This window comes from Pleurodeles waltl, chromosome 4_2, assembly GCF_031143425.1.
Source record: "Pleurodeles waltl isolate 20211129_DDA chromosome 4_2, aPleWal1.hap1.20221129, whole genome shotgun sequence".
In the NCBI taxonomy this organism is placed as follows: domain Eukaryota; kingdom Metazoa; phylum Chordata; class Amphibia; order Caudata; family Salamandridae; genus Pleurodeles; species Pleurodeles waltl.
In genome coordinates, this window is record NC_090443.1 from 358,658,147 (window position 1) to 358,682,623 (window position 24,477).

Here is a 24,477-nt window from a genome sequence, read left to right on the forward strand (position 1 = left end):
CTCATCCTTGAAATATCTTTACTCCTGCCCCAGACAGGAGTACCTTTTTAATGTTTGAAGGTTAGAAATGGGTGAAAATGACATTGTGGGTGTTCCCAATCTTTGAGGTTATTTTTGTCCTGGGGTGGACACTCCCTGCCCATGGTCGAAGATATGTCCATATGTAAAAGAATAAGTGAGTAAATATTTTTTCTTGAGGATGAAACCATTGTTTATGAATAGTAAAAGAGGTTTTACACTTGCAAAAAAGACTATTCATGCATTCTTTTTTAAAGTAAATAAAGTAAGTAAAGTAGCTTTTTGAATCGAACCCATATAAAAAGTATTAGAAGCATGAGGGAGTAGCCAGAAACCAAAACCGAGAAAGCTTAAATTAGAAGAGGAGTCCGTTTACATTCTGCTCTGAGAAGTTTAGCAGAGCAAAATGGAGGATATATGAGAAGTTTACACCAAAATGTATGGCTAAAGTGAGTGCGCACTCGTGCTGAGAGGAATTTTGCGGGAGTGGTTCGGAGGGAATTCTCCACAGGTGCTCGTGTTTCTTGTCATAAGGCCGCTAATTCGGGAGCAAGATGGGCACCAAGTAACAATACTCTTTGGCTTCTTGCAGCAAAACTAATTTTCCCTAACAACAAACTAATACACATTAACCGATCCCTGGCCCCCAAAACTTTCTCACTCCCACGCCTTAATATCTTGCTCTTTAGCTTCAACTTACCCATTTCTATGTTATGTCTATATGAAGCTCCTCTGGCCTTTCTCCTGCCCCAAATGCTGCTCTGCCTCATTGGCATGCCCGCACCTGGACCATGCCTGACATTCTTCCCTTCCCTCATTTGCTCTTTACTTTCCCTTGTTGTCTTCCCTTTTACCTCATATCCAGTCCTTAGTGCCCTTTGATATGTCACTGGAAGAACCCTTGCCCTGCGGTGGTACACCTGTCCCCTCATCAGTCAGGATTTGGCATGCTCCTCTCAAATACAGCTGCTGGAAAGTCCTTTTCACCTATTACAAATATGGGCTTTTGAGCACAAAGGACGAATTAATCCCATCATGCCTTAACACTTCCGGGAAGTTGTACAACATGTCTAAGTGCCTCACTACTGCTATCCCCTTAACCTTTCAAAACTTAAACATCTCCGTGTCCACTTTCTTCCAGGCCCAGTTAATCAATTCTGGTTGGAACGGTCCCTCCCACACTATCCTGAGCAACAACTGTGTCCACATCACCACCATCCCGGCTCCTAGTTCCCTCTCAGTCCCCAGGTCCTGTTTCATCATCCTCAGCAGTTCTAATCCAGTGGCATGAGCTAAGTCATTTTCAGCCAAATGGATCAGTAAGACAACCGGGTGTGGCCACTGGCCTTCATTTCCCACAACGCTGGCATTTGCTGATCCCACCACATTCCCCCTTTTCTGAAACATCTCACCAGCACCTTCTCCCCACCTAACCACAGCTGGGAATCTTACCCAGACCATACCGCATGTTCTCCAGCCAACTTAATGAATGAGTGACCAAAGATCAGAAATTCCTGTATAGAGTTTCTCTCTGTTCCCCACCTTTCAATGAAAAGAACACCACCTTCAGACACATATATCCTACCCACCTGCTTCATATACCGCCACATGCATTCACACTTCCACCTATCCAATCACTCAATTTCATGCTCCCCCTTCCCATTCCTGAAGCCTTCCGTGGCCACCCCTATAAGGAAGAAGTGTGTTCCAAAGTCCTCACCTCTCCACCCATCCTGCTGCAAAATATTCTCAGTGAGACTAGTACCTGTCACTACGCTCCTGTCTCAGTGCACAAAGAGTGGACCCCATCACTGCCCTGTCCCACCACTCCTGATTCCCTGAATGCACCAAGGAACATCAGTTAACACTGTCCCAAACAGGCAGAATTCTCAGGCTGATGCACACGCAAATTTTACCTGCTTGACCATTTTTCACAATGTCACCTCTGTTATTGGTCACCTCCTGTCCCTTGTCTTGCCTTGTTCCTCGCTTGCCCAACCCTCCAGTATCCTCTTCAGCAATTCCTCCTTTCTGGGCCTGTAACCTCGGAAACGCTTCCCGTAAAAAGCAATGTCTGCCATTGTTTATGCTATTTTCATGGGTGAACACCCCTTCTCAAAGAAGCTCATCACAAAGCCTCCTGCATCATCTTGTCTGTGCCACAATGCTTCGCACCCCACATTTTTCCCCTGTGCCCCTGATTTCACGATCTCACTCTAAGCTGCCCTGTACGTCCTCTTTGCCAATTCTGCTGGTAAATATTTTTATAAATTATCGTGCTCTCACCAAAGGGCCCGCATCTCAGCTGGCACTGCCATCACCCTCTTCTCCACTTCGGGGCCAAACCATGGATCCTCTCCCACTGTGAACAGGACAGGGCACCAACTACCCTGTTCTCAAACCCCTAGCTATGCTTTGCCCTAAACCAAATGTTGCTTTGCAAGCACAACACAAATTCCCATAACAACTGCAGTATCTGCCTGTCCTTTGTGGTCTGCCTGTTCACCACGTGTAGCTCTGTCCCATTGCCAATATGAAGCGCCACCTTCATGACTCTGAGCTCCCTCCCTCACAATCTGATCACCACCACTACCAGGAAAACTTAAAGAAATGCAAAACTGTGCCGCCTTGCTTTCTATTGTGCTGGCCAAGTTCAGCCCTTTCCAGTGCAGATCAAAGCCTTCTATCCCTGTCAGCTTTGAAAAAATCTCCACCATCCAGTCAAGGGGGTTGTCCTGTTGTCAGACTATCAGACTATTATATGTTGAAAGAAACATCTGCCACATTTGTAAATTCCTTCAGTCATAAGTATAGTAGTATGGGACTTTGATGTTCCCCTCAATGCAAATGCTAAGTACCTGGTGAATTCTCTGCCTGGGGGCATCGCTCTGCACACAAAGGTCAGGAGCCTGCTACCTAAAGTGCATCACCCACTTTTTCTTGCTCAGCACAAGCACCAACAGGTTCTGCAATGTCCTCAATTTGTGTGGGGGCAGATGCAAATAAATTGCCACTGAGCCAAGTTCTATGCCTAAAAAGGTCAAGCATGTGGTAGTGCCTTTCATTTTCACCTCTGTCAATGGAATGCTGAGATGACCCGGCATGTCTTACAAAGTCAACAATAATCTAGGGCACTCTCCCTTCTGGTCTCTCCTCCCCACCGTGAGAAAGTCATCAAGGCAATGTAGCACATGCACTAACCTTGCTACCTTCTAACTGCTCTTTCTAGTTCATGTTGCTAAATCTTTCAGAGATTGCGCAGGTCACAGAGCAGCCCATTGACATTGCTTTGTCAGTGTATATTTGACCTTGGAATTGTATAGGTAGCAGCCAAAACACAGATTTGATATCAGTCTTTGATATTTTGGCTCCAACACCCAATTTTCTTATCTTCAAAGCAGCATCCATGCTTGAATACTGCACTGAGCACCCAGTGTGGTAAATGTGGTCATTAATTGATAGTAACTGAAGCAATGACAGATGATAATTAGCCTGTACTTCCCTTTCTCCTTTTTTGGTACCAGTCCTATCGGACATGATTAAATCATCAATTAGGTGGTAAATGGGCCTGCCATCCTGCCCTTCTGGTTTCCATGTCCAGTTTTTATTGTACAATTTGTTACTTCTCTGACATAGTTTGAGGTTGTCCGCCCACTTTTCAGTCAGAATCCCTCCATGAAACCCATTTCCAAATGCTCCGCTTCTTCCTGGTCTGAATACAACATTTTTGAGGCACTCTCCTTCCTCTTCCCCCTTGTGCTCTGCCACAGTGCAATATTGGGTGTCTCCCATTGCACTTCTGGCATTCATGTCTAAATTTGCATGGGTATCTATGACAAACTCCTCTGTTATAGTTTCAGCATGTGCTGACAACATCTGCTCTCCCTGTGTGACCCACCTCCCCCCTGGGGTGCAACCTCCTGGAGATTGCTTTCATCATATGCAGAGTGGGGAGGGGTCTGGGAGGCGTTATCTGCTTTAATCATGGTTCTTTGTCTAAGTCGCCCCATGCTTAGATGGGTTAATACTCTGGTGGGACCTAAACTCCTCATCATATCATAACCATGCCAGACCGTAAAAACTAGTAATGGCTGTTTTAATCATGTTTAAGTATATTTTCATGACCCCATGCTCTTCTTTCGCTTCTTTTAACATCTCATACTAGAATAGATAGTAAACGCTGCTGTCCATGTGTCTATATTGGTGGGGACTCATGGCAGTTTGGCCAATTCACAATCCTCTGCCTTCGACCCTTCCTTGCTTTTTGTGTCTCAGTGCATGATATCCACATTCTCATCCTCCAATATGTTCTCCTTCTTTCTCACCATAAAGTGACAACCTATCACGTCCTGCACTCCCATATTTGAATGTTTATTCTTCCCAGGCTACCCTTCCAACTTCCCATTGTCCTCTTTGTCTTTACTCATTACCTCCTGTTCCACCACCTTACTGGTGCCTTTACTTATCCCTTGCCCATCCCTGTATTGCTCCCTTCTAATTCCTTGTCACCTCTACCACCACCTCCTGCCAGGCTCTCTCCCTTCTGACCTGATGCCTGTCAGCGTTCCCAGTTCCCCATCATTATTGGTCTCCTCCTTGTCCTTCAGGTACTTCTCCCATGGCTCAAACAACTCTGAAATTTTGGCCATCCCTTTAGACACTGCTTTGTCCGCTCTTTTTGTTTTCCACCCTCGACTTCTTCAGAGCCCCAGCCGGTATACCCTCCTGCTCCTACCATTCATCCTCCTACTCTGTTTCCTGGCACTCTTCCTCTCTTCATTCTGAGATCACACTCCTCAGCCTTTTTTCTCTACTCCAATGGGGTCTCTTTGTGCTGCCCAGCACTGTTTGCCTTATTTCCCTCAGTTAAAGGCTACCCTGCCACTGAATTTAGGCCAGGGCCATAGGCAGCAAAAGCTGACATTTCAGTCCTTGTTTGTGCACCAGTGTCCACAAACAACAATAAAAAGACAGAAACAAGGACTTGCCTGGGTCTTCTCGGGGGTCCTCCTCGCCTCGTCGTCCGATGGCGACAAGTCTTAGCAGCTGCCTCCCTCTGGTCTGCTCTGGTGCACGATGCAGCCCAGTTATGGGCTGCACGGTGCATGCGCAGGCTGTCTGCACTTCCGCTGTGCAGCCCATACTGGACTGCAGTGCACAACGGGTGAGCTCTGCTGGCTACCAGAGTTTTCAGACTTACTCCACGCTCCAAGTGGAGCACGGAGTTCCAAAAACTCCATTAGCTCCGCCAGCGGAGCGGAGCACCCCACACAGGCCTATAGTAGAGTGAGTCAAGTGACAGGCCTACCTGCATAATGTGGAAGTGCAAGTCAACAAAGCAAATACAACTCCAACTACATGGGACATACATCTACATGAAGTAGCTGCAAGGTACACACAGCAAAATGGAAACATGCACAGTCAAATGCAAAAAAGGTAGCACAATTGAACACTCTCCATGTCCGCATAGACAGAACTCAAGATGCCACACATTTAGACGAATCTACAATCCATATCAGCGGGACAAGTCTAACACTGTACATGCTCACAATGGACAACACAAGATAAAATATTTAATCAAACAGAAAACAATGCAATAACACCACAATTGCATTAACGCCCACATATCCGTACAGTAAACATTGTATACCTTTGTCTTGGGTGACACCAGCACTGAGCACAATGTCAGATACTGCAAAAAACAGCAAATGGATCAGCAAGCAGGCTAAAACACACAACTGTAGGCAGACAACACAAGTTACTCAGGAACAACGTAAATTGCAGGACAAATGTATACCCACAAAAACAGCTGTTTGGTTTTATTTGAACCAATATGACAATGAACAAGGGCCATTGCCCAGTCCATATTTCATTGTCCATGCACATCACGTACTTTACTGCCAGGGAACCTCCACATGAACGCGCATCAAATCAAGTGGGCAGGCAGGCACCTCAGAGACCATCAGTGGGGGTGGGTCAGATTTGGGATGTGAGGCTTTGGGTTTGGGACTGCTTCTTTGAAGGGATGGGTTTCTTCTTCGGGGGAGGGCTATAGGTGCTAGCAGGGGGAGCAGGTGTGACAGGGGAGGACTTGGAGGTAGAAGGGATGGGTTGGGATGTTGTTCGGGCCTCTTGGGTTTGCAACAGGGGTGGGGGGTTCAAACCAAAAACTTTCCTTAGGAAAACAGGGATGGTCATCAGAAAGGGGTGGGGATCTGGAGGTTGAGGTAGTGGTTGTATGCTGTGTCAGTGTTGATGTCTTGGGTGTGTGAGGTGTGCTTATGTTTGGGTGGTGTCTGTTGCATCTGTGAGTGTGGGTATTGTGTGTCGAGTGGTGGATATGTGTGTCTCTGTTAGGGTGGTGTCGGCGGGTATGGAGGATGTTGTGGATGTCTGTGTGTCTGTTGGGGTGGTGTCTACGGTATGGTGGATAGGATGGATGTCTGTGTGTCTGTTGAGGTTGTGTCTGCAGATATGGTGGATGTGGTGGTGCCTGTAGGTATGCTTGATGTGGTGTCTGGGCCGGTGGTGGTGGTGGGGTGTCTGGGGAAGTGGTGGCTGATGTTCTGTGTGTGGGTGTATGTTGAGTGTTTGCATGCCAGTGTGTCTTGTGGTGTTTGTGTTTATGTGTGCTGCTTTTGTGTGTTGAGGTCGGTGTGTGCTAATCTGTATGTGTGCTTGGGATAGGTAGGGGAACAGGGGATTTGGATTGGGAAGACAGAGGTGGCAGGGGACAAAAGGTGGGGGGTGAATAGCTGCCATTAGTGAGGAGGCCAGAGCCTGAAAAGATATCTGTAGGCCAGACAATGCACTCTAAATGCCTTCCAGGAATGTATTTCCCTGCTGCAGTTGGGTGGACAACCCCTGTATGCTATTCACAATGGCAGTCTAATCCACAGAGATACTCCTCAGGAGGTAAATGGTCTCCTCACTCAGGGCAGCAGGGGTAACAAGGGCTGGGGCGGAAGTGCCTGTGGTAAAGGAGATGCCCACCCTCTTGGGTGAGTGGGCACAGCCAACTTGGTGGGGAGCAACAGGGAGGGTGGCGATAGAACTGGGGGTGGCAGACAAAGATGCTACATGAGTACATCCTGATGGGTCCACCACCACTAGGGAGTGGCCACTAGAGTAAGAATCTAATGATGACGAGGATGTAGATCCGGTCTCCCCAGCAGCACTCTCCTCACCCTTTGGGCCACTGGGTCTCTCCGTCTCAGTGGTGTCTAAGACCTGAGGTCCTGTGGCCAGATGCTTCTCCACTCTGCTGTGCCCTGTCTCCTTTGCCTCCATGGGCTTATGCTGCAATAGCAAAGAGAAATAGGGTCATCACATGTCCATGATCACACTTGAGCAACAGCTGTGATTAGCAAGCATTACCATGATGACAAGTAGGCCCCACCAACAAACTACACCTAAGTGGCCCCTACATGTACCATACCATATGCCTGCATGCCATCTGAACGGTCAATAGTTGCCTACAGGAAAATCAGAATTTCAGACAACTACAATTGCATGGCTGAAGTTGTGCATCACAGTAATTATTGAACAAGTAGGAGACCACCTCACCTTCAATGCTTTGCCTCATGGAGCATATTTCACTTGCTTGTTGTCATATAATAGTAGGTCAATGCCATCTGCATTCCCACAGATCCCACACAAGGTCATGCAGAGATTTATGTGTCAAGTACACAATAACACAGCAATAAGAAATTATGCTCCTAACCTGCTGTGTTGCTGACTACAGTACAATAGCCTGGAGAACGTGACATGGAAATACTCGTGTCACACTGGAAACATATCAACAATGCACACTTCACCAAGTGAAATTTGTCCCAATGGAGTCATTGAGGTATTTCTAATGTTGCCACCGATTTGTTATGGAGATGTACAATGTAGACAAAATGTGGAAAATGTCAGGTAGATATGTCTCTAAAATCCACAACACAATGAATCCTCAAGTCCCAGGGAAATCACCACTAATGTATGGTACCCCTTACAATTACATACTTTGAGTGCATCAGTAGACGCCATTAGTCCTTTGTGTGTTGGAGAGGCCCAGAGATTTGCAAGTACTTGTAGAAGTCCCTCAACATGTTGCCCAATGGGAAGCTACATTGTTGTCTCTATTTTGGTCATGCAGACCCAGATGTCTGTGAACGAATGGTTGTACCCAAACACATGTGATTCCAACATAACTGCAAGTCACTCCATGACGCATACCAACAGTCAGGTTACAAACCTTCCCCATTTCACATGTGCAAAGCACTTTGCTACTTAATTCTACATCAGTGGCATGGAAATGCACAGTGTGTGTAAAATCTCTCAGCTTACCCTTCATGTCCCTCATTGCTACTGCAGTTGTACATGCCAAATTACATGCTATGACGGATGAGGGTAATTGTCAGCCAATAATCATGGTGACACACTACTGTCTGTGGCACCATGTGAAATGTACCCCCTTTGTAAATGTTCTATTCCACACACAGGTTGGCATGCACATATATGTCAGGGAATACAGAAATTATCCTGTCAACACAGGTAGACCATGCATGAAACAGCAGCTTACAAATGTTTTTCGAAAGAGAAAGGGACACATGCTGACTGTAGCAAAAGGAATGTTGGCATCAGTGATTGCACATAAATCATGTCAATGGACATTTCCTACTTACCAAGGGAAGGTATTGATCTATGGCTGCACTCCCAAAAATATATAATGGCTATCTTCACATTACAGACACTAATGAGACACCAGCAACCGTCATACGCTGAAGGTAATTAGCCTCTGAGTGGCAGTTGCCAATATACTCATTTCACCATACACATGGCTGAGGTCAGTGATCTATCACTACCTTTCTCTTGGCTTTGAACACTGAGGAGTAGTGGTCTATTGCATAGAATTTACACCCACTACAACAACAAACAGTACTTCATTGATCAATGTATAGAGCCACCTGTTTTCCCTGGAGAGCAAATTGTTTGTGGATTTTACACAGTTGTGTCCTAGGTCCCTGGGCCAATAGGCAAGGCACATCAGTGTGCACCATATGACATGTATACACAAACAATCACTCATCTACTGTGCTACACATGGCTCGTCCCCATTCTTTAGGAGGAGCTGTCAGAACCTAACACATTTACTTGGCAATGTGACAGGCAGGAATATGCCCTGTACTCACCCCTTTGTGGCTGCTGTGCTGTCCTCAAATGCTCATCAAGGTCTGGGTAGGGCCCCACCAGAATGTGGGCCATTGGGGGGGTATGGTCCGATGTGTGCTCCGTCCACGTCAGGAGCACAGCTGCAGCTGGATCTCAGCTACCTTCCGGGCCCAGCATCTCAGGTCCTCCCACCTCTCCAGACAGTGGGCTTCCGGACGATAGCTCTCTATAGTTTCTTCTTCTGATGGGCTTTTACCTGCATGGATGCAAAAGACAAATCAAGAGATTACAATCACAAGTTTTGTCATGAATGGTTGAGTCACATATGTGTCAGAAACATTAAGCTAGAACCTTTCAATATTTTAACACTCCACAAGTTTGAAACACACAAGCCAGTAAGTACGGGGACATGACAACAGACATGTATTTCCATCTGTAGACTAACCCACTACCCTGCTCAGAGCCAACAATGACTAAGCAAGCTTACTGACATCAAGGCAGTCCATGCTCCAGCAATATGTACTATGATGTGAGCCACAGTGAAACACTACATACTTATGTGGCTTCTGAAGGGTAAACTCCTTAGGCCTGAATGCACCAACACATTCACACTTTGTGAGATTGACTCACTGCATACACTCCCTACAGGCAACTTCCATAGTAAAAACTTCACCATTACACTTGAGTGATAATCAAGGGACTGGCATGGTGGGTACAGAAAGTATCTTCTTTGTCCATGTGTGGACATGTGGCCTAACAAATGCAGAATCATGCCACTTCAGGGGGTGGATTCTGTGGTGTGTTCCTTTACCACAAAACAGTCCTCTGGACATATGTGTCTATCCTACAGATGTGGCATCCAACATTCAAAGACATGTGTTGTACAATTTCTGCTGTGTGACCAAGCTATTGACTCACATATCATGGCCTCCAGGGAATCAACACACTGGCTGCACTGTGGGACTGTTATTTATGCAATAAGCCTGTACAGGACAATTTTAACCTGTATGAAGGTGACAACAGAGCTGTGAAAGTAAGGGACCTGTCATGAGTCACAGACACATATTGAAAATGATGCACACATTGACTAGTTTAATGATTTACCTCTGTACCCATTCCTAATATAGTCAAAGGACTGAGGCATTCAGGGTAGGTTTTGCCACATGCCAGGATCTGCTGGTGTACAGGGAGTGGGTACAGTGCCACAGTTGCATAGCCATAGTGACCCTCCCGCAGCCTGGACTAGGTCCCATATTGGGAGATACATTTGACAGGCCTTGGTCTCTGCAGGCTGAGCAGACAGAACCTATATGATACTCCATACTTCATTTCCATTCCCATCACTTTCATGCATGACAGTACATCATGTGGCCATCAGCAATTTGGCATGTAGTTTGTGTGTCAACCTGAAGGACAGAGTGAGTCATGATATGCCTTCCACATAACAGTTTTCCAATGCCAGATTTGGGTTGAAAGACCTATAGCACTATGCACTATGAAAATTGCTCACATGATTCTCAAATGACTCATACAAGGTGCATACATAGCTCATACTGTCATGCATATACATGTTGTCCAACATTTACAACAATCATGGAGAAAGAGATGTCATTGGATGGCAGTAATCTCTCCTTTCCTAGTTATGTGCATCCATCACAAGGAGGGTCTAGGACCCCTAAAACCTCACAAAACACAGTGTGACTGAACTTAACATGTGGTACTGGTCACCAATACCTGCATATTCTACATCCCATTAATGCCACACAGACTGCAACAACAAGCACACAAGAAGTCTAACTGGCACACGGGGGCACATTGTAGCCTGTGTGGAGGAAAGGGATAGTGAAGTACAGAGAAAATTACTTACCTGCTCCTCTGGTGAGCCATAGGGCTGTTCATACAGGGGTAGGACCTCATTAGCAAGCCTCTTCAGCTCCTCTGGGGAGAAGGCATTGGTCCTGTCACCTGCTAGACATGGCTTGATTGCTCCCAGAGGCAGCACACAGCAGCTCAGGTCGAGGAGGTATTGCTGGCAGCATTGTCAGGGATCAAGTGAGTGAATATGCACAACATTCCAGTCACGTCCAGCACATACGTGGTCATCACCGCTGGCAGACACAGCCATTGAGCCGCGACCGCCACTGGCAACAACGTTAGCCTATGGTTGTGTCCGCCGTGGTTGCAAACGCCTATCGCCATGACGGTCGCGGGCAGTTCCTAATGTCCAGTTGAGTAGGTTAGGCATCTGCTAATTTGGTGGCCTGAAATGCTGTATTGAGCTTTATAAACTGGGTTACACCTACAAAACATGTTTTGTTACCTCACAAACATCCTTATCCTTTCTTGTCATGTAGACCCTTCTACTCAACCACAATTGTAGCATGTTGCAGGGCACATATGGCATTAAACAGTGGAGCACAGTCCACCACCGCCAATGACCATTTTGGTGGTCAGAATATACAGTCACATTTCGAGGGGCAATTGTGTTACATATGTTTGAGTTTGGTCCAAACCAATGTTGTGGACACGTGTTGAAAACCATGGGGGTCACATGTGACCACTGTGTAGTTGCCAGCTGTGATGTGTACTTAGTGCCATGTCTATATGGTCAAAAATGCTTTGTCACATGATATGATTGCCATGCATCATGTATGTTTCTGTGGCCACACTAACTTATGATACAAATCATGTCTTTTCATACATAGGTACCTAGGGAGACAGAGGAAGCAACAACCTCATGTCTACCGTCCACTGCCAGAGCTTCTGCCCAAGGAGCAATGCCACATTATCATGTACTACCACCTGCATAGGCAAACAATAGTTGACTTATGTCATTAGTTGGAGCCAGATCTAATGCCAGCTATTAGTTATCCAACCAGCATACCACCCATTGTACAAGGCATGTCAGTATTGCACTTCCTAGCCTCAGGATCCTTCCAACATACAGTGGCCCTATCTGCTGGTATGTCCCAACTTATGTTCAGTCTGGTGTTGAAGGATGTCTTCTCAGCAATGTTGAAACACCTTGACAGCTATATCCGGTTTCCCCGATGTGAGGATTTAGCCAATGTGAAGGCTGACTTTTATGGTTTTGCCTGCCTCCCACGTGTGGTGTGGGTCATTGATCGCACATATGCTGGCTTGCTGCCACAGCAGGCTAATGAACAAGTTTATCATAAAAGAAACAACTTCATTCCATCAACATGCAAGTTGTCAGTTTGGCGAATCTCTACATTTCACATGTCTGTGCCTGTTATCATGTTTCAGATCATGATTCCTTCATAATGCATAAAAGCACCATACCCCAGCTAATGTCACAACTGTACACAGAGAGGGCCTGGCTGGTTGGTAAGTCACATCTGTCCTGATAGTTTATGTGCAATGTCAGGGGCTACAATCATGAAGTGACTAACTCATTGTTGCAGATATGTTTCATTCCTTAACAGGAGACTCTGCATATCCAAGCCATCCTTGGTCGTTGATGCCACTGAGGAATCCAACTACACCAGGGGAAGTCCGCTTCAATGAGGCCCCTCGTAGAACAATGCGGGTACTGGAGCAGGCTTTCTGGTTCCTGAAGGCCAGATTTAGGTATCTGGCAGGACTGGTGGAGCCCTCCTCTACTAACACAGAAATGTTTGTCAGATTACTGTGGCATGCTGCATGTTCCACAACATTGCCCTACGGAGGAATATCCCGTACATTCCAGAGACGGGGGAGTCTGCAGTGCCACCAGGTGAGCCTCCTGAAATGCGGGTTGTATGAGACCTGTTCCAAGACAACTTGCACAGTGTTAGGGTGAAAGGTGTGAAGTGCCCATTGGACTTGTTTTATGTACTGTGGTGGGCCTATTGCATCATGTGTGCCATCATGTGGGCATGAAACATGTAGTCATAGATTGCAACCAAGTCATTTTACTTCACATTGGCTAAACACTTTTTTATGACCAGTATGTAGTTGTAGATGTGTTTCATCATTACAGGCCAGAGTGCCCGTGCCACAACACTGACATATATTTGTGTCATATCATCAGATGCATGCAAATTTGATTATGATGGGCCTGTGATCAGGGATTGTTGAACTGTCATCTATCTGTATCTTGGGTTATGTGAAGTTGGATGACTTTGGTCTGGTATCTGATAAGGCTCAAGCTGGTGACATCATCCACTTTAATGTTTGCCTACTCTACAGGACAATGTCTGACAAATCCCTTCCTTCCATGGTCTGGGGGGCTATATCTTGGAATTTGTATTTTGACTCAGTATGAGTCACACATTCTTGTTTCTAAAAGTCCAGACATATAGAGAGCTTATGTGCTGTACACTGGAATAAAAGTTTTGGTTTGACCAGACACTTGTACAAACATGTTTGTGGGTAATGTTTGAAATCCTGAGCAGGACACTGTGTACCTGTAACATATCCCTCCTTGCACAAGTGTGTCTTCATCATATGGTTCACATAGTCTTACATCTCTACATACCAAAATGTGGAAATTAAACAAGCAGACAATGAGTTTGTGATGGATGAATTTATTGCAATACTAAAGCAGAAAATAAATGTTGGACAGAAAGAAACAAAAATGTAAAGTGAAGGGATCAGCCATGGTGAATGAAATCATTGGAGTAGATGCCACACCACTGTGAATCCAAAGTCCAACTTACTTCTCCCACTGAAACTGGTAGGTAGTCGAGGATCAGTCAACTGAGTGAATGTATGGCAAAAAAGGAGGTCCTTTAAGAAGAGGTCACTCGCTGGCAGTGGTGGGTTTCTTGCCATCAGCACCTCCTGGATTCTTTGCTGGACATTCCCGCTTGCGTGTGGGGGAGGTCTGCTGCTACAGAGACAGGGGTGTCTGATTCTGATTCTTCCTCTGGCAGGGCCTCCCTTCCACTCACCGATCCCCACGGGCTTGTGCACTTGCCACAGGGTGCCCTTTCCAACTTGGTCCTGGAACCTCACCATCCGAAGTGTTGCACTGCAACTCAGGTTCCAGGACTGGGGGACCGAGATGGTAGACACTATGCTAGGTACACAGATTTGGGGGTGAATGGTTGCCTGTGATGTTGAGGCAAATAGGCTGGGAGATGTTGATGTGCCCACAGTGAGACTCACTGTCTGACCAGGTTGCCCAGATGAGCCAGAACCGTCCTCCATGTCCAGACGTCCAGGAGTGTCTTCTTCACTGAGGGCTTCATCAAAGGGGGCAGTGTCAGTCTCTTCTGTGGCATTTGTGTACCCTGTGGCAGCTTGACCTGTTGATGTGAAACATACAATGTTACTGGTTGTATTGTGACATCTACACCCAGCAGTTTAGTGTTACAGTGAGCATAGACCTGGTACAAAGTTAAGTTTCAGTTAATCCAATGGTGGGAAGTATCCATGGTATTAGTTGTAATGACATGACATTTGTGGAGCATGACAGAGATTTTTGACTGAAGCAGCTGCTAAAATGTGCAGATCATTCGCACTTGGGTGATGGGCTGAGAATTTTATCATGTCACCAGTGCAGGCAAAACAGTGGCTATGTAAGATATGGCTTTGGCCATTTTGAGGCCTAGTTGATTGTGATTCAGGCAGGCGCAGGCGTTTGTTGAATATGTGACTGGAGTCATAATGTGGTTAGTGCAGTGTGAATGTCTCTGCTGCCAATATCATTTTGGTTATGCATCTTCAGGCCTTATGGATCATTGGTTTGCACACTAAGCTACCCTTCTTGCCCTCAATAGTTTTATCTTGGGTTAGCAGGTCAAGATAGAGCTAGGTAGCCAGACACATCTCTGTGTTGAGCATGATCTGTATCTTCGTCACTCCCAGGTGAGTAAACTTCAATTGAGAGTTAGCAAGCAAGGGTATTTGGACAAGTGACCACTAGTCTAGTGTTTGGAGCTAGAGAAGCAATGCCTCCTGGAAGTTGCAATCATGTCACTCTCTCTACTATACACACTTGACAAATGTTATGCTCCCAGGTGAGTAAACTTCATTTGAGAGTTCACTAATAGATGAATTTGGGCAAGTGAACATTGGCCTTGTCGATGGAGTTAGAGAAACAGGGTCTATTGGGCTTTGTATTCAGGTCCCTACTTCCCACCACTATACAAATGGTATCCTCCCAGTTGTGTAAACATCAACTGAGAGTAAACAAACAGGGGTATTTGGGCAAGTGAACACTGAACTTGTGTTTGGAGTTAAAGAAACAGACCCTACTGGTCTTAGCAGTCATGTCACTCCCTCTACTTCACACACTTAACTAATGTTATCCTCCTAGGTGGGTACACTTCATTTGTGAGTTATCAAACAAGGGTTTTTGGAGAAGAAAACATTGGACTGGTGGTTAGAGTGACAGTAACAGTGCCTCCTGGGAGTTGCAATCATGTATCTCCCTGTACTACACACACTGTAAAAATATTATCCTCCCAGGTGAGTACGCTTCATGTGTGAGTTACCAAACACTGGTCTTTGGAAAAGAGGACACTGGGCTAGTAAGTGGAGTAACAGTAACAGAGCCTCCTGGCCTTAGCAGTCATATCATTCCCTGTACTACACACACTATACAAATGTTATCACTCCAGGCGAATAAACGTCCTTTGGGAGTTGACAAACAGGGGTATATGGGCATGTGACCACTGGGCTGGTGTTTGAAGTTAGATACAGAGCCTGCTGGGAGTTGCAGTCAGGTCACTCCCTCTATTTCCCAAAATGTGGCAAATGGTATACTCCCAGGTGAGTGAAGAGCATTGGAGAGATTACAAACAGGTGTATTTGGGCAAGTGAACCCCATGCTGGTGTTTGGAGTTACAGACACATGGCCTGCTTGGAGCTACAGTCATGTCACTCTCTCTACTACACACACTATACAAATGGTATCCTCCCAGGTGAGTACACTTCAATTGAGAGTTACCAAACAATGGTATTTGGACAAGAGAACACTGAGCTGGTGGTTGGATTTGCAGACTCGTGGCCTTCCTGGCCTTAGTAGTCATGCCACTTCCTCTACTTCCCACATTTGACAAATGGTATCCTCCCAGGTGAGTAAACTTATTAAGATTTACCAAACAGGGATCTTAGGACAAGTGAACACTGTTCTGGTTGTTTGAGTCAGAGAAACAGTGCCTCCTGTGAGTTGCAGTCAGGTTGTTCCCACTACTTCACACATTTGGCAAACGTTATCCTCCCAGGTGAGTTCACTTCATTTGTGGGTTACCAAACAATGGTATTTGGATGAGTGACCACTGTGCTGGTATTTGGAGCTGCTGAAACAGTGTCTCCTGGGAGTTGCAGTCATGTCACTCTCTCTACTACACACACTATACAAATGCTATCCCCCCAGGTGAGTCCCCTTCAATTGATAATTGTGAAACAGAAGTATTGGGGCATGTGCCCACTTTGCTGGTAGTTGGAGTTACAGTAACAGGGCCTCCTGTGAGTTGCTGTCAGGTTACACTCTATACTACACACACTTGACAGATGTTCTCCCCCCAGGTGAGTACACTTCAATTGAGAGTTCACTAACTGATGCATTGTAGAATGTGACAACTGTGCTAGTGTGTGTAATTACAGGAACAGTGCCACCAGGGAGTTGTAGTCATGTCACTCCCTGTACTACACACACTTTGCAAATGTTATCTCCATAGATGTGTACTCTTAAATTGATAGATAACAAACAGGAGTATTTGGAAAAGTGACCACTGATCTGGTGGTTTGAGTTATAGAAACAGTGCCTGCGGTGAGTTGCAGTCATGTCAGTCCCTGTACTATGCACACTATATAAAGGACATCTCCCCAGGGGAGTAAACTTCAATTGGCAGTTGCCAAATAGAGGTCTTTGGACACGTGAACACTAGGCTGGTGAGTGGAGTTACTTTAATTGAGGCAAAAGGTGAGCTATAAGCATGCACATAATAGCATTTTGGTGAAATTTTTAGTGTTGTAACTTACCAGACTCCACTCCCCCGGATATTCCTGTCAAGCCCTCAGGAGGTAGGATGGCCAAGACCTTCTTCTCACAGTGAAAGAGATGTAATAGGGCACTGGGACGGCCACCCCAAGTCTTCTTGGCCTGCAGCTGGTACCTGGAGACTAGGGAACAGACATTGCCCTGAGATCGTTCCACCTCTTCCTGATGTCCTCCCTTGGGCACAGGATGGTGCCTACAGCATTAACTCTGTCAACGATCTTGTTCCACATTTCCATTTTCCTACTGAGAGGAGTATGCTGGACTTGTGCTCCAAACAATTGTGGCTCTACTCTTCTGATTTCATCCACCATGACTCTTAACTCATCTTTTGAAAAACGGGGATTTTTGGAACGCGACGTGTTGGAACAAAAACAAACCAGTGACAGTGACTTGCTAAACAGGGTAACTGCAGAAGGGTGTGAATTGTCAAAAGTGTGTGCAAGATGTTTAATGGGATGGTGAAAGAAAGGGGTGCCTAATGTATGGACTCTGTGGACAAAAACTGTTCTGGCTTCTGTGTTTTGTGTTGGAAATGCAAAGCATTGTGATCCGTGAAGGGGTGTGTTTTATAATGTCCTTTGCAGGTGTGTCCAGTGTGGCAATGTGTTGGCTGTGTTGTTTTCAAATTCATCCAATGTGCAGTTGTGTATTACCTTGCTGACCATGAACTGCCGTGGTTCAGACTGCCATTAGATGACCACCACGCGGTACCACCAGGGTAACTGTGTGCTTGTAATAAGGTCGGTGGTTGGTTGCAGTGCTGACTGCGCTGGAAGTCGGGCCACCTATTTCTAGGGTGCTGCGCCGCTGGTGGTCTGGCTTTTTTGGTTGACGTTCCTCGGTCCTGTCTCTGTAACTCGCGATAGGGCAGTCTGAAAGACCACCAACATGGCGGTCTTTTCAGGACTGCCAACATGGTGGACTGGTGGCCCGACCGCCAAACATGTAATGAGGCCTTAGGTCTGGTAGTTCCTGATTACAGCTTTTGCTTTTGGAGGAAACTATTTATATACTCACCTGTTCTCTGACTCTGTTGATTACATCATGCAACTATGAAATACCAGCCAATTTTGCCTGCTATTGACATCTGATAGAGATAATACCAAATGTTGATGCCACTATTTTAATTCCAGACTTGGTAGATGACGTGCACTGCTGGGAAGCCAGTGGATATTTACATTCACTATCTTCATCAGGTATTTGCATCGTTCGAGTTGGTCCTGGGCACTCTTCCACATATGGAGAACAATGGATTTTCTCAGAAAAACAAGGTAGTCATTGGAGGACTAGTTTTGAGTACATAAGGTCTTCCTATACTGGTATCTTTTCTTCTTCTGCAAGGGATCAAGATGCAGCTTCACATCTTATCATCTGTACTCTCTAGATTCTTGCTGTCAGCATATTTTCCTCTCATCCGTAGAGTTGTCTGATAAAAAAACCTGGGAAACCACCCCCTGTCATTATTTATGGTGGTTTCATTTGCTGCTAATAGCCACCACGTCCAATCCAGCCTTGCCCCATCTCCTGGTATCTTTCCTGTCTTTGGCTAGCACACGGACACAGTGAATAGGCTGCAAACATCTACCACCAGCTAATTTTTGTCTGAAAGTACCCCCTTCCTGTAATCATGCATATCTAGAAGTGTGTCATTAAGACTGAGATTACCTCAGACTGGCTATGGGAATAACAAGCAAGGATAGCCAGAGTCTCTGTGAGTGTTAATTCATAAGATTGGTTTCAGATTCTGGTGCTGTCGCTGCTATTCTGGTACCTTTGGGTTTGTGAATATGAGCACATTACAGGAACAACTCTTCAGCCTGTTTTTGTTGATGTTACCACTGGCAGGAAGATATGCCATGGCAAATATGACAGAATTTGTTGTGGTTCTGCTGCTTGCAGGAACTATTTTGTCCTGCTAGCGCTGGGAATTCAACCAATGCAAATGATTTGGCTAGCTGTCTCATCAGAAATATGCTTGTTTGTCTGCCATATTTTGCTTTTCTTGGTCCATTAACCTGTATTGCAGTCTAAATTACAAAACTGGTGTGATGGTTTGCCACTGTAGGCATTCATAGGAGGTTGAGAAACAACCTAAGGGCTGGCAAACAAATAAAGAAAGCAGCTTGCGCAATCTCAAAATCAAAATCAGAATTAAATCCAATTTTCTATTATCGAAACCCTTACCCAGCACAAGTACAATGCAATTACAAAGATTCATGTAGATGACAGGTGAGATTTTCATGGGTTTTGGCTTGAAAACTTTTCCTAAAGCAGGATTTTCTACAGGATTTATTTCCAGAGGATAGCCTCCAAAGCAGAAGTTTTGTAGTGTAGTCATCACTATCTTCTCTGTCTACTTGTACTCTGTTTATCTGCCTCCTATACTGTGTGTACTCTCACCTTCCCATCCTAGTGTATCTGTTCACACTTTTCTCCCAATGCCTTCCTTGATTCACACTGTTTTTCCATTCCTATTTCTCAGTTCATTTTTACCTGTGTATTAGCATTTTCCCAGATAATTTCACAGACTCACTTTTCCCATCCTTTGCCATATGAATGTGAATTTTAGCCTTCAAATATATGCTCCTCTGTATATGAATTCCTTCCTAAAATTAATTGAGTAGCAGTTTGAAAATTAAACATGTGCAGCAATTTGGAGCTTGCTGGTTTTCCATAGGAGAATGGGGGTACACAGCACTGACATTTTGACAGTTTTTCGCTCTCGTCAGCATATTGAAAGGGGGCTTGCAAAAGGAGCCCTGGCACTGAATCCTAAAATCTTAAGGACCTAGAGCTTAAAATGTGCAGGTCCTGTGTATATCATATCTGTTGGGCAAGGGTAGATACTCTTTATAACTGATGGCCATCTAGAGTGTGAACATCACCAGTCAGGACAACTCATTTCCATCACCCATCTCCACAGGCAGTGATATCAGCAGATGGACATCTGCACAGGAACTGGGATCACTGGATATGCCATCATCCGTTTGCACAGGAAGTGACATTATTGATTTCCCACCTAAACTATGTTTAAAAGAAGACGACAAGCAAGAGGATTCATTTGTATCATCTATCTATATTGCAGTAGCCACGTTCTGAAGATGCGCACAGCAGGTGCATGTCAGACATGCCAATTTCAAGCTCATCTGTGCTTGTCCACATTAGGACAATGCCCAGTGCCAGGAACCTTGGTCCTTCTCCTTCCCACCGCTAACCTGCTGCAATCCTCTGCACTATCCACCCTGGCCACTGCATGCTACTGTTTCGCCACACTACACAACACCAAGGGAGCAGCATTCTCCTGCACTTCATGGAAGCTTTTATGCACTTACCCACAACCAATCCTTTTCGCAGACATACTGACAGCACCCAACACCCCCCTCTCTCTTGCTCACACACTCCTGCAACCAGTCACACAACACTCTGCATTAACATGCATTCTCCTCAAAACCTGCTCACTTACACGCTATAGAGATCTGGGACCCGGTGCGCGACAAAACCTCAGACCTACTTTTCCTCATGGAAACCTTGCTAAACCCCACATCAGCACTTGCCATCACAACAGCTATCCCCTGGGCTACAAGCTCACCAGGCAAGACAACCTTCACAAGCCCAGAGGGGTAATTGTCATCAACCCCGTGAACACCTTCAGCTGCACCACCTCCACAGAGATGTCATCCGCCACATGGAATACCTATCATTAAGCTCCACATCACTGCCAACTTCACCCTAGGCCCTAAGTGCCACTCTCAGCTACAGACCACTGGGATTGCACACCAACTTCACCAACAGTATCACAGACTTCATTGCCACACTCGAGGCTAGCAATTACATCGTACTCAGACACCTAAACTTTTACCTAGAAGAACATACTGACCCCCAACTCAAAAGCATTCATTGAAGCTCTTTTAAGCCCAGACCTCACACAATGAGTTAAGGAAACTACCCAGGTCACCAGACACCTCCAACACTATTTTCACAACCTTCGACAACACACCAGTCTCCTGGACAGCTCACACCATTGTCAAGTTCAGCATTCCTGTCCCTGTCCAGTGCACATGTACCACCACCAGACCAGCCCACCGAAATTGGAACAGCATCACAGACAACAAATGGAACTCTACTCTTAACAGCACCCCGTGAACACAGCAACAGCCTCCCCAAAGCCATCAAGAATGTCAACAATTAGATCATCTCCTGTGTAAACTCCTTGGCTCTCCCCCTAACACAGCAATATAACAATATCTAAACCCCAGAACATTTGGTAGATGGAGGTTCTTAGACTGATGAAACAATGCTGCATACAACTGGAGCCCAAATGGAGGATAAGCCAGGACAGTGCAGACAGAAGCAAACTGATCTGAGCCAACAAATGCACCGCTCTGGCAGACAGGATCAATGCTAGCACCAACAGAATCATCAAAATCTTTGCCCTCGTGAAGGATTTCACCTCACTACCGGCAGCCTCCAAATTGAGCACCTTCTCGAAGGACTACTACATCAATCGCTATCAATTCTTCAGCAACAAATTCACAGTCATTTATAGCAACTTCAACCCACAACCTGAGCCAACAGACCTTGTGAAATGTCTCCTGATCTTATCCAAAGAACCAATGCTAACTACATGGCCCATCATCACCCCAGAAGAGACCACGCCCCCATGAAGTCCATCCAGTTTGCGCCCTCCTCAAATGATTTTCTGCCTCCCTATGCCTACTTCAGAGTACTGCAACCCATCATCCCCATGCTGACACCCATTCTGAATGTCTCCACATCTTCTGTGACCTTCCATGACCTTCTGCAAATGTCCTCCCACTGCTGAAGAAAGCCTTTATGAGCCCTTCAACACTCATCAACTGCAGACGGATCTCCCAATTACCATTTGCAGCCAAGAGCTTAGAGAAGATCATCAACAGATACCTCACCAAATACCTCAGGGACCACCAATTCCTCAACACCACTCAGTCTGATTTCAGACCTAACCACAGCACAGAAACTGACATCATCCCCTGACATCTGCATGACTCTGGAAAGAGGAGACACAGCAGCCCTCATCCTCCTTGACCTTAATTGCATTTGACCCAGCTCCCACCCCAGTCTCCTACAATGCCTACATGACATCAGAATCCAAGGACACAACTCTGATGGATCTGCTCATTTCTGACTGGAAGGACCCCTTCAGTCAGCCAGTCACTGTGCATTCTGACTTTTGCAACCTCATCTGCGGAGTTCTGCAGGGATTTTCCCTGAGCCTGACCCTCTCAATGCATTCATGATCCCTCTAGCCAGCACCATCTGTTCTCACAGTATCAATATCCTCTCCTACACCAGCACACACAACTCATTCTCTCCCTCCTGGACAAGACACCCAGTATTCAGATCATATTCAATGACTGAAATTGGCCACTGGATGAAGACCAACTGTCTAAAGCTGAAAACAGACAAGATCAAATCTGAGATCTTCAGGAAGAGGATGGCACCGTAGCACTCCACCTGGTGAGCAAGAGAGCTAGCACTGGCAACGCCAAGAACCTCGGAATTATCATCAACAACAATATTGACAAAACCTCCCAGGTCAAAGCCCTCACCACTTCATGCTTTCATACCCTCAAAATGCTGAGGTGACTTTCAAATTGACCTAATCTGCAATCAGAAAACCACCACGCACACCCTCATCACAAGCAAGCTGGACAATGAGAATACCATGATGAGCAACAAACTCACTAGAAGTCTGCAGATCATTCAGAACTCGGCAGCCAGTATCACTCTCAACATCCCCGCTGCGCTACCATTTCATCATTCCAGAAGGAGCTCCACTGGCTCCCCATGGCCAAACAAGCACAATTCACATTCTGACATATAGAAAGCTACAAAGGCAGGTAAAAGCATTGCTCAAAACCCTGACAGTAAGGTAGGGTTAGGGGCAGACAAACAGAATGTCCATCTCAGAGAAGTACAGACAGTTGTTACATAAGAAAGAGAGCAAATGAAGAAAAGCTTTTCACAACTTGGCTGCTTAAAACCATTAAAACATAAGAAGGATTGCCCCTACCTTCATTTCTGCACATGTATTTGTAGCTCAAATTACAGTTTTCATCGTCGTTTCCAATATCCCACATGAAAGTTACAAAAGTACTATTTTCAGTTTTGTTCAGAGTAAAAATGTTTGGGTCTGTGAAATTAAAACAGATTTAATGTCATGTGGATGTTTAAACAAAACAGTCAAACTTATAACATAATTATTTTTCTTTTGATTTGAACATTTGCACAGTTTAGTTCCGCATATGGTACATCTAATGCTTTTTGAAATACAATTGCTGTAACAGTACATTAAGTCAAGAAAGCAGAAAGTGGTTTAGCAAGTTGTTCATGTTGAAAAATACATCTGTGTGCGGCGCGAGTATGCCTGGAAAACCACAATGTATCATAGGATAGTACAGTTGCTGAGGGGGGTTGAGCGCCTGTTGCAATGACAAATTAATTATTAGTGGAGACTGAAACCAAATCTCAGACTCTTCTGTGACAAGAAGTCAAATTATAAAAGCACTCCTGATAGAGCACGAAACACTGGGGCATATTTACAAGCCCCTAGAGCCACCAGAGCATCACTTTATGTGACTCTCTGGTTGCACAGTGTAGGGGCCCATATTTACAAGGCCATGCAAAGCCACCTTGCTCGACATTTTATGGCCTTTTAAATATGGCCCCCTTTCATTCATTACTCTGCGTGAAAGGGGCGTTACATTGATGTTGCTGTGGGTGTTCCCACGAAACTCATGGAATCTGACACATTCCCAGAATTACAAGGTTTCATTTACCTGGGAATGCATCAGTTTCCTAAGCCACCCCACGGGGCCATAAAAGTGTTGCAACGAGGAGAAATAACTTTATTTCTCCTAGTTTCTTTGCTCTTTCTATGTGTGCTGCATCTCTGCAGCACACAAAGAAGGAGGAAAATGGCATTTATGATTGTTTATTTGCAGGAAGGTGTTCCGTTCCTACACATAAACAATCATCCTTGCAACACAGGCACCCTTGCACCATGGTGCAAGGGTGCCTGTGTTGGCACTAGGATGCCAACTGTGTGCCAGCGCTGAGGAAAGTATAGCAATGTGTTGTTTTGCTGAAAATACAATGCATCCCTGTACTTTTCTAATGGTGCAGCTTGGCTCTGCAAGATGGCTTGAGGTGCTGGTCTGCGTCATTATTTTGTAAATATGCCCGCTGTGTCGCCATGGTCCTTCTTTTTAGCAACCAATTTGCTCCATGAGTCTTTGTGTGACAGCACTGCAAAGGACAAGATAGAGGATAAACAGGGGGTCATTCACACCAAACCTGTCACCACAGTT

The 24,477-nt window shown here is 45.5% G+C and overlaps 1 protein-coding gene across 4 annotated transcripts in view; it reads right to left on the reverse strand.

The window, feature by feature from the left end:
• PTPRC (protein tyrosine phosphatase receptor type C) overlaps nucleotides 1-24,477 on the reverse strand; it is a 536,505-nt gene that overhangs the window by 289,961 nt on the left and 222,067 nt on the right. For all 4 annotated transcript variants that reach the window (XM_069231438.1, XM_069231436.1, XM_069231437.1 and 1 more), the window contains one exon: nucleotides 23,181-23,300. In XM_069231438.1, coding sequence (XP_069087539.1) covers nucleotides 23,181-23,300 — 120 coding nt within the window. The remainder of the gene's footprint in view (nucleotides 1-23,180; nucleotides 23,301-24,477) is intronic.